The sequence below is a fragment of the Thermobia domestica genome, chromosome 11 (genome assembly GCF_964235325.1).
Source record: "Thermobia domestica chromosome 11, izTheDome1.hap1.1, whole genome shotgun sequence".
NCBI classification, from domain to species: Eukaryota; Metazoa; Arthropoda; class Insecta; order Zygentoma; family Lepismatidae; genus Thermobia; species Thermobia domestica.
Window position 1 is genome coordinate 10833535 of NC_137464.1, and position 15207 is coordinate 10848741.

Below are 15207 nucleotides of genomic sequence, written 5' to 3' on the forward strand. Positions count from 1 at the left end.
ACCCCAGGAAGAATGACCGTGTCAGTTGTTTTATATGGGCGAGAAACTTGAGCGATTTTGGACAGGGAGGACAAATGTTTTTCGTCCATAAAAAAAAGACATGCTCAATCGTTCTGGGGTTTCGAAATTTGGATTCTATGTAACAATAACATCAAATCCATACTCTCTGGGGTCCGCTGCAAAGAACTTTATTTTTTGTGGCATTATTATTATTATTATTTACGTAAAACGTTCCTTACTATCTTGAAACTACGAACTTTCATATATTCGTATGGAAAAAACTTTGAGTTTGATGTTAGCGAACCCTTTCAGCAGGGATGCTATTTGAGACAGTGGCTTACAGCTTAACAGAAAACCGCCACATAAGATCCCACAGGGAATCGAACCAGGGTCTCTCAGACGTAAGACGCGTACGCTAACCGCTTAGCCACAAGGAAGCTGTCGTATAGAAGAATAAAAAAATAACTTTGGGTAACACAGGGGAAAAGACTTTTTTTTACAGAAAGCAGGAACAACTGATACATTTTTATTTTACCGACAGTCGTAAAAGAGAAAGATTTGTTACCGACTTTTGTGTGGAGCACAGTTCTTTTATGGATCACAAGACACTTTGCCTTAGCAACAACGAAGGGAATTCGGAGCCAATAAGTCACTGAGGGTCTAGCCCGGGCCTGTGGGGCTAGACCACCCAATTTTTCAAGTGACAAAAATATTTGAAGCTATTATTTACCAAGTATATATTTTTGGAAGTTTATAGTAAATTCATGATATAGTTATCATAGTCTGGGTTCTGGCTGGCCCTCATTGTTTTTACATTCTAGATCCACCACTGCAATGAGTTGTGGTTAATGTCGACCACGAGATGAGAAATCGCTCGTCTCGTCTCGTATCGAAAAATTCGAGACGAGATGAGAAAAGTGGTAATCTTAGTCTCATTTTTGTCTAAACTCGTGCACAATGCGAAGAATCAACACTGTAGGAGTAATACAACTTTAAAATAATCAATAATTCACATTCATTGTAATATTAAAGTTAGTAGTTGTAATTTCATGTAATGGCGATATTATAACGGTACCAGGGGCCCCCTCCCCTTAAAATAAAGGAGACCAAATTTGGTTGTGACCAGGGGCGGATCCAGGGGGCGATGGGGGCGATCGCCTCCCCAGAAGAGGAAACTTTCATTTTTTATATATATATATAAATAAAACCCATCCCAGAGTTTGGAGCTCTTAAAAGTAACTCTGAGTAGCAGTATTATAATCCCTCCCCCGCAGAAGTCCGTCCTGGTTGTGATAAAACAAAGGTAACTTGATGTGTATAATAAATTTCATTCAATTTAATTCCTAAAAGCATCGTATATAATGAACCTTTAAAACATGTTATAATTAAACTTTGATTAATTATTGTGATTTTTTTTAATATGACTCCTTTCTTCCCCTCCAAAAAAAAATCTCATGCGCACGGCCTGTGCCCTAAACTCCGCGTGTGGGCAGCCTTGTATTGTGCCTGTGTCAATTATTCCTAATTTCACTGTTAAAAAGTAAATAAAATCTTAGAATTTAGAATTGTTGTATAATGTTACAGGAAGTTGTTGATTTTTTTCTCTCTCTCTGGAAAAGCAACAACATAATAATAATAATAAAAACAACAAGATGTGAAGCGAATGTTACACAAAGATGGATGGAACGCTTTCCCCCCATTGAGCACACTGTAGAGACCTATATGTTGTTGCCCGTCCCGTAGTACGTATATTAGAAATAAGTTAAAATGTGTTTGAGCGCGCGCGATGCCATCTTTTCGCTTCGCAGAATCGGGGACGTGGATGACGTCACAGCATCCGGGGAAATTTTCGTTGTGATGTAATGTAAGCAAAGCTCTTCTGAGGAGGGGGAGGGAGAGGTGCGGGGGTGGAGTGGCGGAGCCAAAATCTGTTTCATAAAGGAGGGAGAGGCAGCGGTGCCAGCTACAAGAGAAATTCTCCAGCGATTGCTTCACAACTCCTTTTAAACTTCGCATTTTTACTGATTTTTTTTTTAAAAAGTAATATTTCCGTCGCGATGAAGATGGCAATCACATGTACCGAAAATTTTATTGAGAAAAATAATAGGTTTGAGAAAGCAATTAGATTCCTGTATTTATTTTTAGTACCTAAGAAAAATAGAACAATATTGAAATTTGGGGAGGAGGAATGAAATCTACCAGTTTTACGTCCCACTCGTATGCTGGCTAGGCTAAAGGAGACAATGATTATGAGAAATGAATGAAATGGAAGAATGAAGAAAGTGGGAGGAAACGGGAGAACCCCGAAAACACCCACGCACACGGTGTTTGCCCACCACAAAGTTCACTTGGCGCGAGCTGGGATCGAACCAGGAACTAGGAACCCCACGCACCAGAGGAGAACTTTCTACCACTGAGCCACCGCGATCCCTAAATTAAGAGAGAATCGGGTTCGATTCCGGGTGGAGGGCCATGAAATTGCTATTCCCCACTATCGTTTATCAGTTTCACACCATGGCCACCTTTTCACTTATTTTGTAATCGATCATTTATGACTGTCCGATAGAAAATGAAATTAAGTTAAATCTCAGTTTTACGGTCCATGGTGGTACCTTTAATCAAGCGTTTCTCAACCACTGTGTCGCGAGATTTTAAGTTTGATGTCTTCTTATATTTCTGATGGTAATATTTCTTTCTCATATTCCTGCCTTAGTGCCATAGGTCTAAGTTTCTTTTATGTTAATAGGTTTCTATTCAAGAGTCTTACGTAATTTGCTCCTGAAATTTGCATCTCATACTTGTTCCATATTTTTTTTTTAAATGTAGGGTCTATTTTATGTATTTTTATGTGTTTGGTTTTTCGTATCTACGAAAAAAAAGTCACATGCAGGGGTGTCGCGAAAGTTAGAAACGTACTTTGGTGTGCCCAAAAGGAAAAAAAAGGCTTGAGAAACGCTGCTATAGACTATAAGAGACAAGTGATAAATGAATGGTTATGAAAGAATTGGTGGGATCAGAATGTGGGAGGAAAGGTTGGTTGGTTGGGTTTTAGTTTAACGTCCCTTTTCAGCAGCGAGGCTACATGAGACGTGGGCCTACTGATTAACGTGGAATCCGAACCACATGAGCTCCCGCCGGGAATCAAACCCTGGTCTCCCGCGCCGAAAGCTGGGAGGAAACGTGAATCCCAAGGAAGCCACATACTATTTCCCCACATACTGACGTGACTTGTGATCGAATCAGGGACCACTAACAGTAGTGTTGTTTGCTGTATCACTGAGCGCTCCTCTTATTAAGCTAACGATGAGTGACATAAAATAACGGTTACAAATTACAATAATGAAGCATTTTTCTCAAATATTCATTCTCATGATGTATCATTGTATTTAATTAGCGGGGAAACGTAGTCCATTTTCAGTAGTTCGATATGATTTTACCAAAACACCTATCAGCGCCATTTTTACCTTTTGAAGTGAAAAACTTAATTTGCTAGTGTACATCGTACAATTATGCCCTTTAGGCTATTCAAGACGGAGTATGTTGTAGCAAGAAAGAAAAAAAAAACACGGCAGGTGCGCACCCATTTTTGTTGGGATGGGTCTAATAGTATAACTCACTACGTCTATATCGTATTGAACGGGTATTATTCAGCACCCGAAAAACGATAAGTAATTGTAAAATACTTCCATCTGTATTTTCAGGGGGAGAAAAGGATAGAACTAGATTGTTTTTATAAGAGAACGAAAACAGATGAAGTGTCATATCAAATCTTCATAATATATCAATCATTTCTCTGCTAAGCAAGTAGAGTTTTATTATTAAAGCATAGAAAGGTATACTTGCCATGTTCAAATAGTCCCCAACCGGCTTCCTTTGTACTCAAGTAGAAACTTTACCCTAACCGCATTCATAAATAATACTTCAAAGAAGCCGTGTGGTGTCGACGGGACGCGTTGTTGCCATCGCTAAATTTGTATTAAAATGGATACATTTTGTTAATATGTATTCCACACATAACACAAAAAATACCTCTAAAGTAAACATTCAGAAGTAATACAACATATTAAATACCAAAATATGCAGGTGTAAAGTTCAAACAATGTGTTGACTAAATTTGTACATCGCTTTGTGTACAAGAACATAAAAAATTGCACCATCACTTTTTTAATCAGCAGGTAAATCGAAAGACCACCTCCAACTAGAAGAACCTGTTTTAAAATCCTTCTGATATAACAAATAATCATGTGGGTTACGTCAGTGGTGCTCCGCTTTTTTGAAGCCGCGTGAAGATGAATTGACCGCGTCAACTTTATGTTAAAGTTAGAAAGTTTTTTTGGGGGGGGAGGTTCGGACCTGCTGGGACTGGCCCCTTCGAGTGGGTGCGCCCCTGACGCATGAACATGATGTTTATGGGACCTCACTCACCACAAGTGAGTGGTCCGTTATTAGACCACTGTGTTGTCATTTTCTTCCCCGTTTTAACAAGTCATATCCATTTTGTCGGGAGCAATATACAGAGTGTTACAAAAAATTTTCTTAATATTTTGGGGAACATAAAAATGAAAAAAAAGTTCATAAGGACCTGTGGTCGGAACTACAGAGTTCCACTACTATAGTACAGATCATAGTCGGGGACAGATCAAGACATCACTGAGGAACTGGTATGTGAACTATCCAAACATCCATCTTTCAGAACCTCCGGTACTTGCACAATCAGTTTGAGAGAGTCTGTTAGGGAGTATTTGATCACTCTCTACTTACCTCTCTAAAAATTGGTGTGAAAGTACTGGAGCATTCTTAAACATAGATATTTGGATATTCACAAACCAGTTCCTCAGTGATATCTTGACTCGACTATGATAGGTCCCATAGTAGTGCAACTAAGAACTTTTAAACTTCACTTGTTTCACGTTTTCGGGCACCCTATAACTCCGAAACTATCCACTTTTTTTATTATTTTGATGTGAGGAATATTCCCAAAATATGGTGCCACAGTTTTGTAACGCCCTGTATAATTAAAAGGAAAAAATAAGTTATGTCATATATATATATATATATATATATATATATATATATATATATATATATATATATATATATATATATATATGTATGTATGTATGTATGTATGTAATTGGTAGAACTCATTCATATAATACAGATTTTTTTGAGTTTTCCTACTTTTTTTTTTTTTTTTTTTTTGTATAGTACATGTATTTTTTCGTAATTGAAGTTAGCAACGTTGCTTGAAAGATAAGCTGACTACCAATAGCGCATCACATCTCGTTGTTTGGTCGCTTACAAGAAGAACCAAGTTTTAACATCGAAACAAAACAATACCCACAGTTGTATATATATATATATCACCCACCGAAAAACTTTTTCCAGAGACAAAAGGTTGCACGTTTTTCCATTGTTTGTGAGGTTTGAACCATTTAATTGTTCGATCATAAATTCAGGAAAAAGGAACATTTTTTTTTTCGTTCTGTTTCTTTTCTTATAACAACAACAACAAAAAAAAAGAAAACAAACTTTTGTTTTTATTTACGCTACTGAAGATCAGCGTTAATTATAGCGGCAGTTGTGGATTGAAATACAAAAAAATATAAGAGTAGGGGAGATATCTTTTGTTTCTTGGAAGTAGAACAGTGGATATTTTTTTCTTTCTTTCTTTCTTCCGATGTAACATTAAAAACGAATTTTTACTCTTCAAAAATGACCATTTTCTCCTTGATTGTTTGTTTGGCGTCGTTTTATGTATTTTTACGTTGGTGATTATCCTAATTAGTACTTTTTTCAAAAAATAAATAAAATAAAATTCATATATTTACATACAAGAGTATACAAAAGAAAGAAATAAGTAATAATTTGGAAAAAAGATTAATTGAAAGAAAGGAAAAGACAGTAATACTCTGTCACATCCTGTCATATTGTTGTGATAAATTGTTGTTTGAATACTCTGTTCATACAGGTGCATACTGTATTTATTTACGCAGCTAATTTCATCAAAATGAAAAGAACTTTTTTGTCTCTGACTGTACAAGAATAAGACTTGCATTAGTCGTTAGATCACCTAAAATTGAACAAAACGACGTATTTCAAGAAAAATTCTCATGTGTAGTTTTTGAGAAAGTCGAAAAAGAGAACGAACTTTTGTCGTGCTAATATGAGCGTCGTTTTTTCCTACAGTTTCTGTTTTGCTGCAAGTAGGGATGCGCACGAGACGAGTCGAGACAGGATTTTCCTAACAAAATTCGAGTCGAGACACGGCTCTTCCAATAGTAAAATATACCTTTTTCGAGTCGAGACATCACTTTTACAGCACATTTTCGAGACGAGACAACCACAAATCTTGTCTCGTGCGCATCCTTAGCTGCAAGAAATTGTTATTTAATGTTATGTATGTTGAAAGTTAAGGGGACACCATAGCCTAATGGTTATAGCGTTGGACTCTCATCCGCGTGGTCACGGGTTCGATTCCCGGCCGATGCTTTCCAATTTTTCGGCGTCCACCCAGCGTCATGAGGTAAACTGGGAAGTTACGTGAATAAAAGATGTGACGACCACTAGGTCCTGATACGTCTACTAGAGTCAGGACAGTGCAGCGCGTGTTAGTCGATAGGCTGGATGTAGTTCAGTTGGTCGCTAACAGATGGCGTTGCAGCAGCTCAGGCCCACCAACGGCTGTCACACCAAGTAATTAGATATGTAGAAAGTTATATGTTAACTAACTTATTGTATTTGTTGATGATTATGTTTTTCAAATGGTGACACAGACGCATTGCTTGACGCACTTATTACTTGTAATTATTCCGTAATGACAATCTGCATGATCAATTAGCTATAATTAGTTTCGATGTTCTAAATTTCTGCTGGCACACAGTTTGAAAATGGCTGCTATAGGCAACGTGTTGGCGACAGTAATCAATGCTGTATAATATCCGAATTCTGATGAAAGGGTAGCTCAGTAGTATAGTGCTTACCTTTGGTGTGCGGTTCAATCCTCGACTAAGTTTGTGGTGGACAACATTGTTTTTTCGCGGGTTTTCCCAGGGTACCCCCCCGTTTCCTCCCACTTTCTCATTCCACCAATTCTTTCATAATCATTCACTCCTCTTACTCACCCGTCTGGGACGTTAAACTGAAATATATCATTTCTTTTTGTTTTTTTAATAGATGACAAAAATCGATATCCATAAAGTATCGAATATCGAAATATATCGGATATCGTAATATTACAGTATTGAAATATCGATACGTCGATCACTAATAATTTTTGATATTGGTATTTCAATATTTGACAACATTTATCCATGGATCGATATGTTAAAATATCACAATTCTAATAATAATAATAATTTCATTAATTTTCGTACTCATAGAGTAAACGAAGAGTCAAGGATTTTACCGTAAAACAATTGGAATAATTTGATAGTAGACAATTATTTGATAAGGAAAAAAAATGTTTAATACTCATTTTTGGTGTTTGTATTTCAGATCCTCGTCAGTGGAGTGAGACTCACGTGGCCCATTGGCTCTGCTGGGCCATCCGGGAGTTCTCCCTCGAAGGAGTTACAACTCAACAGTTCCAGATGAAAGGGAAAGACATCTGCGCTATGGGAAAGGAAGCCTTCCTTTTGAGGGCGCCACCATTTATGGGGGATATTCTATGGGAGCACCTGGAGATATTACAAAAAGGTAATTGAGAATTATATCATTTATAATCTTCGGTTGCTTGAACACGTCCATTTATTACTAATATTCTGATTATACGTTTATAATTTTATCTTAACCTTAAAAGTTTAGTTCTTCGTAGACAGGAGTGTGGGTAGGATTGTCATCTGACTTAAGTTTCGTCTGGATAATCCAGGAAAATAATTTTTGATCCAGGCAACCTATGAATAATCACCAGGAACGCAGATGCTGTTCAGTACAATGTTCAAAGTTATCTTATTTATGACCCAGCACCTTGTATTACATAAACATATAGTTGGCAACGGATGAAATACTGGAATGTTATTTTTCATTTCTGATAATTTTCAACATACTTTTATCAATTTAACATTTTTGTAACGCTTTTCTTCCCTTATCTTGCAAAGGAGAAAAGAATTTTTATCCCTTATATTGCTCGCTGCCCGCTTCGCTGGCTTGAAATAAAACTTTAAGTGCACAACTCCGTATCTCGTCTCCAAAAACTATGGATTCGACACTAATATCGATCATTTTTATGTATATGTCTCACCCCTCCCCAAAGTTGCAGGGCTGAATTTGGATTTAAATGGCATCGGAAATGTCACTGTTCATCTCAGCGACCCAGAAGGCTATGGATTCGACACTAATATCGGTCATTTTCGACCATTTTTATATATCTCCCTCTCTCCCAAGTTGCATCGTCAAAGTGAAATGATAAAGACCATTCCAGGCCCGAATCTCATCTACAGGTATGTTGAAAATTTGATAGAGATCGGTCGGGTAGTTTAAAGAGTTATAAAGTCACAAACGTAGTCACTTTTGTTTTTATTTATATAGATTTCGAAATACCAGGAACTAGGAAATCAATGTGCATAGTGAAATTGACTCTGCAGCATCTTGAATTAACACAACAGTTAGTTTCTGTGAATATCTGTGTTCTTTATGTTTCGTATAGTCTTTCCTGCTGAATAGAATGATGATTCATTCATTCAGGTCCACACCTAGAAGCTCTGGGTCGGAAAAATGAAATGAAATCTTTTGAGTTTTACGTCCCACGGTTATGCCGGTTAGGCTAAAAGAAGACGGTGATGATGAGAAATGAATGAAATGGTGGAATAAAGAAAGTGGGAGAACCCCGAGAAAATCCACGCACACGGTGTTTGTCCACCACAAATTTCACTTGGCGGGGTCTGGGATCGAACCCGGGACCCCAAGCACCAGAGGTGAACGCTCTACCAATGAGCCACCGCGGCAGCACGCTTTGGGTTGGGGAGGGGGGTGTCCAATACTGCAAGCCACTACGTACGTCTATGTAGTACTGAACGAGTATTATTGCGCACTCGAAAAGACGATAAGTAATTGTAAAATACTTCCATCTCTATTCTCCGAAAAAATGATAGAAGTAAACTGTTTTTATAAGAGAAGGAGTGCAGATGAAATGTAAGATCAAATTTTCATGCTACATCAATCATTTCCTCTTTTTTTAAAAATATAGTTTTATTGACAAAGTGTACAAATGTGTGTTGAGTCAGGAAGTTTTGAGGGGGTGTCCGAACCAGGTGAACCCCCAGTGGGTGCGCCTTTGCATTCATCCTATATGTTATGTTTACGTTAATACCTATTAAATCTCGAAATTTGTAAGTAATATGTTTACTTTGCGTCATTCAGACCTCACTCTAAACATTGAAGCGTGTCAAGGAATCAGAAAGTCGGCACTCCTAAGTAAATTGACCCAGAGTTCTTACGATGTACTGACAGCACGTAACCGATTAGTGACCCTGATCTTCGTGAAGGAATGAATAAAATGTCGTCTCAGAACATATAAAATATTTGTTGCCAGTTTTATCTCCGTACTAACTGGCACACTGAGTTCGAGTCTTTGAATTTTGTGTCCTTCTGTATAGTATAGAGGTTATGAAGGACAGGGGCTCCGAACCCGACTGTGGCTTGAATCCAGACCGTTCCTCAATTATTAGTTAATTAAACTGCTTATGATATGCAATGTATTGTAAACAGATTATCGATAGATTACAAACCTTATATACAATTGCATGATGATATTTTAACACAGTGGATGAAACAAGTGCTCCGTGTGTGTCAGTCGAGTGGAAGTTAGATAAGTTTCTCTTTCTCTCTCTCTCTCTCTCTCTCTCTGGAGTAGTTAATTATTCACTCATAGCTTTTAAGACAGGTGTTTTAATATTCCAAACTGAAAAGCATGTAGCCAAGGCTATCAAGAACAGCAACTTTGGTTACAGTCCGGTGATAATGCATGCAAACGCTCAATGTCCTCCATCTGACACTTGGCTTCAAAAGCGAATGAATGAATTAAGAATTTTTGATATGAGAAAAGAATTAGTGAAATTCCTCAAGAATCTGCAATGAGCTTGGTTCTATGTGTCTGAGAAACTTTTTACCCAAATTGTCTGGGATAAAGAGCTCCACGTGAACACAATCGTGTTTTGTGATGTGCCTGTAATAAAAATGAATCGTGTAAATCAGTGTTGCCACAGCCTGGAACTGCCATTTTGCATTTAGTGAGTCAAAATTTACATTTTCAACTTCATTTTCCATGCCTCAGGTGTTTATATAAACGAGGTGTGCTGAAAAAGTATCTAACCTTATTTTTTTCCCGCGTAAACCAATGAAGCGCGGGAAACTCTTCAGTGTATATGTAGGGGGGACACTCATGCGCAGTCGTGAATTTTTTCCCGCCCGCAGAAAGCGTCAATCGGTGGCAGTCGGCCAACGAGTGAAGACGGTTGGCTAGCCAGTGGGCGGTCGTCGGATGTCAGTATTTTGTAAAATGCTCCGAAATCCTTGAACAATAACTTGAGCAGCAGTATTGAATGAAATTTTACCAAAAGCTTGATAACACCTAAGCAGAAATCATTTAACCGGATCCATACAGTCAATTTTGAACAAGAATTTGGACATGAGGAGATTGTGCGCAAAATTACACGTAGATTCAGGCTTTCATTGTGAAACACAACATTCTTATGTGTCATCAGGCTCCTTACTCACCCGACATGGCTCCGTGTGAATTTTCGTTATTTCCCAAGCTGAAAATGCTAGTAAAAGGGACCCGATATGAGTCAAGAGAAGATATCATGTGGAATGCGACGACACGGTTGCTCACCATTCCAAAAACTGCGTTTCAGAAGTATTTCCAACAATGGCGGGAGCGCTGGGAGAAGTGTATGCATTACCAAGGAGACTACTTTGAAGGGAATTAGTGTTTCGGATTTCCAAATCAATATTTTTTTTTTTTTTTTTTTTGGCCAATCAAAGGCTTGATACTTTTTGAACATACCTTGTATATGTGTTCCATATAGTTGATTGACTAATACGTGATCTTTTGGTATTTCTGATCGAAGGTTCAATTCCCAGTGAAGGAATTAAGACCTACTTGAGAATGAGAATTAACAGTTGGCTAGTTTGGTACATTTGGGAATTTAGCGTCGGGAGACAGTATGAGAAGTGAACCTAGAGCTCAACGTGGGATCTGAACCACATGAGCTTCCCACCGGAAATCGAACCCGGGTTCCCTTTGCCGAAGCTGGGTACCAACCATATAATCACAAGGAGGTTCAAAAATTAGGTTCAAATGTCAGTTATCATAACTATACATATTCAGTAAATAGCAACGATTGGTAAAAGAAAACAAAACACTTACTGGAAACAACTTATCCTGGAGTAATCCCTTTATTGTCAACTAGCGTCAATTACGTGTTTCGCTGGGTTAAAATAAGGAAAATTATTAATATTATGTTCCGTGAGTCAGTCACTTTTTACTATTACTGAAGCGGTCTGTGGTAGGAGATGTTTTTTGTCTTAAAAATTAAATATTAGTAATCTGGGATGAATTTGAATTTAAACGGCATCGGGATTGTCACTGTTCATCTCAGCGACCCCGAAAACTATGGATTCGGCAATAATATTGGTCATTTTCCATATTTTTTTTCATATATCTCCCCTCCACCTCTCCCCTAAATTGCACCGTCAAAATGAAATGATAAAAACCATATCAGGCCCTAACCTAATATATGTTGAAAATTTGATCGAGATCGGTCGGGTGGTTCAATAGTTATTAAGTTACAAAACATAGTCACATTCATTTTCATTTATATAGATAGGTTTCCATTGTATTTTTGATTTCATGTAGGAATTTGTGTTGTGCTTAAAAATATATCTGAACGAAGTGAATGAAGGTATTCTTATAGGCAGTTAAATAGTTCTTTGAGAAAAAATGTTTCCAAATTTCCCAGCGCTGAGATTTCCCGACTTTGGTAAATCTGGTTTACAGGTGTTCCGCAAGGGCTCTTGCTTTGTCCTCTTTTTTATTTGCGTATGATTTCCTATAATACTGGCATAAAATTATTGGTAAATTTTGTGAAAAACACGAAGATGAAAACATACCTTTATATTGTTTACTGTAATATTTACAGAACACTTACATGAATATTAGTTTTCATTCTCTTTTTACACGTGTTTCTTTTATGAAACATGTTTTCCCTTTTTCTCTTGATATCCTATATTATTTTTGTTACCATTAACTGAGATTGTTGTGCAATACGAACGTTCACTTGAAAAATTAGCAAGATTTTGTTGTTGTTCTTGTTGTTGTTTCAATTTAGAGAAACGGAGAGAAGAAGGTATTGTTATCAGTTTGTTGATGTGTTTGTCCTTGAACCTGGTTGTTGCTTTCGGAGACATTGTTCTGGTATTACTTATCAGAATTGCAGCACGAAAAGCTCCCCGCGTTGTGTTACTGGATTTACACGTAGCTTCTATCCCTTGTGTGTAGAGAAAGTAAAGTTGTGTTGAAGGTGCTGTACATTATTATCAAAAGAAGCGAGTCTACCGTGGGAGAGTTAAAGGTGTAATTCACGCAGGAATATGATGACCTTGACATTGGTAGAAGTGCGTTCTCAACAGATAAAAACTGGCAAAAGAAAAACCAAGGAAAGTGTTTTCCATGATTAGCGTATAGTCTTTCCAACACACAAGACAAAGGACAAATTTTCCCGCCATTTTCAGTTTGTTTTTAGTAGAATTGTGAAATTTCAATACAAACACGTGTACAAAATACGCAACTTATTACCGTATTCACCCGAAAAATAACAACGTGTTACAGGATAACAGGGGAACTAGGCAACAGAACTCTGTAAATTTTGGAGGGGAGGGCATTCAGATGCAGAAAGCATATATGAGGATTTTAAGGCAAATTGCATTCAAATTATGCCACATATTCTATATTCATAAATACAATGCGGGGGGCCACATGAGCTTTGGGGGGACCCGGCTCCTAGGACGGCGCCCTTGGAACTAGAATTGCCTATTTTCGTTCGAAAGGTGTCATGAAAAATTATAAGATTTTTGATATTCTATTCGTGTTTTTATTTTACTCGAACTAACGTTTCAAAGGCATTTGATTGCCTGTATAGTCGAAATTTTACTGATATGGAAAACTGGTGTTGTATAATAGCTTTTAAAATATATAATTTTGTTACGTTGTTATATATTTTTTTTCAATATCGAATAATTTATTCGTGTCATAATTTACATAGCATTGCATGTTTACAAACTGTATCATGAGGGCGTCCTAGAAGGTATGGTGGCAGGAAAGAGAGGGAGGGGACGAAGAAGACTATAATTAATATACGATATCAAAACAGAGAACTCGTACGTGGAGACAAAGAGGTAGCGGAAGACCGTGGAGCATGGAAGCTTCTCAGTTGCAGCAAGTGACCTTCTAATAATGTCTGAATTGATCTACCTATGATGATTATGATGATGACATGTTTACAATTATATTATTACAAATTCGATAATTTCAGCACTTATAGTTTATTATTCTTTTTAAGCATTATAGTTAATAAAGTACTCTCTTGTAACAATTAGATAAATAGCAAAGTTTTTTATTTAAAATTAAATTTATATTCTTATTGGAGAAGGAACAAGTCATTAAGCTTCTATTTTTCAAAATGTAGCAATTTAATATTGCTAGAACTTTCGGTTTAATTCAAATTTATAATAGTAATAGTTTTTAAATATTATTTTTTTAGTTTTTTTATCGTAAAGTTACAAATTTTCTTATTTTCAAACCTTCTGTATTCACGGTGGTAACTCTAATTTCTATATTGTGTTGTTTCTCTTAAGGGTCTTCACTACAGCGAAATTAAACTACCGCTAATTTTAGAGTTTTTCTGTAATATCTTCAAAACAAATAAATATATTCGAAAAACAGAAACGTAGTGAACTAGATAATACGATTTTGCATGTGATACCGTTACCCCAACTCATCCATCTGCTTTCGATTTGGAACTGTAGATAGATTTAGCATTTTTTGCGGGTTCTGTGAATAGCGACATACCAAAACCTTTTCTATGCGGCCGTGGTTTTGCTAGTAACTAACGTGTTTTCAAACAAAATTTTATGATTTTCTTCTAGTGCATATGTTGACAATGCTACTGTGGGAAACATGCAAGCAGGAACGCACCTATGGGGTCTACTGGGTCCGGACCGACCCCCCAAACAAGAGCGCCCATGTTGTGGTTTCCAGGCGGGGGGGGACAAGTATAAGCGACATTTCAAATATAGTTTAAAATTTTCCTGTAACTATTCTAAAAATTCAATTGAGTTTTCGATACTCCGAAGTACAATTTCTTCAAGGGGGGCGAGCGCCCCACTTTGCCTCCCAGTAATGGGCGCCCTTGACCCCAAAATAACTTTCTAACTCAACATGCATTTGTAGTTCCTCAATAAAACTATACTTGTTTAACAGGGAAATGATTGATGTAGCATGAACATTTGATCTTACACTTCATCTGTACACTTTCTCTTATAAAAACAATCTACTTCTATCATTTTTCTTCTGAAAATATAGATGGAAGTATTTTACAATTACTTATCGTGTTTTCGGGTGCAAAATAATCCCCGTACAATACGACATAGACGTAGTTGCTAGTAGTATTGGACACCTTATCCCTCAAAGCTTGGATCTTTCCCACTAAACATTTCTGGGTACGTGCCTGCATGCAAGACATAAATACGATTAAACTAATCAGGAAAAAAATAACATGGGTAACATGTGCATTAGAAAAAAAATCATTAAATTTTATTTGATGTAATGTGTTTTGAGTTTAGCGTGTCCCTTTCAGCCGCATGTCAGTTAATAGCAAAACTACAGTTGGATACACTGGCGCAAGTCCCAAGCGGGATGAGGGAGACATATCCCCTCCAGTCTTGGAACTGGGGGACTGTTCCCCCAATAACCTGATTTGAAATGTTTTTTTTTGGGGGGGGAAGAGGTGGTGATTTGTGTCGGACTGCCACAAAGGAAAGTGAGATGAAATTGATGTCCCTTGCTATATAATATACAACAGGTTCACCTCAGAAATTAGATTCATCTACCGTAAAATGAGTCTTACCCCCTCCCTACCTTTCAGAATAAGCCTCAAATATGTTCGCTTCAAATGTTAAAGATAACTCTGCTCCCATGATCCTTCACAG

The 15207-nt window shown here is 37.3% G+C and overlaps 1 protein-coding gene across 6 annotated transcripts in view; it reads left to right on the top strand.

Moving 5' to 3' along the window:
- pnt (ETS transcription factor pointed) overlaps window positions 1-15207 on the top strand; it is a 416779-nt gene that overhangs the window by 302733 nt on the left and 98839 nt on the right. For all 6 annotated transcript variants that reach the window (XM_081730015.1, XM_081730014.1, XM_081730010.1 and 3 more), the window contains one exon: window positions 7498-7698. In XM_081730015.1, coding sequence (XP_081586141.1) covers window positions 7498-7698 — 201 coding nt within the window. The remainder of the gene's footprint in view (window positions 1-7497; window positions 7699-15207) is intronic.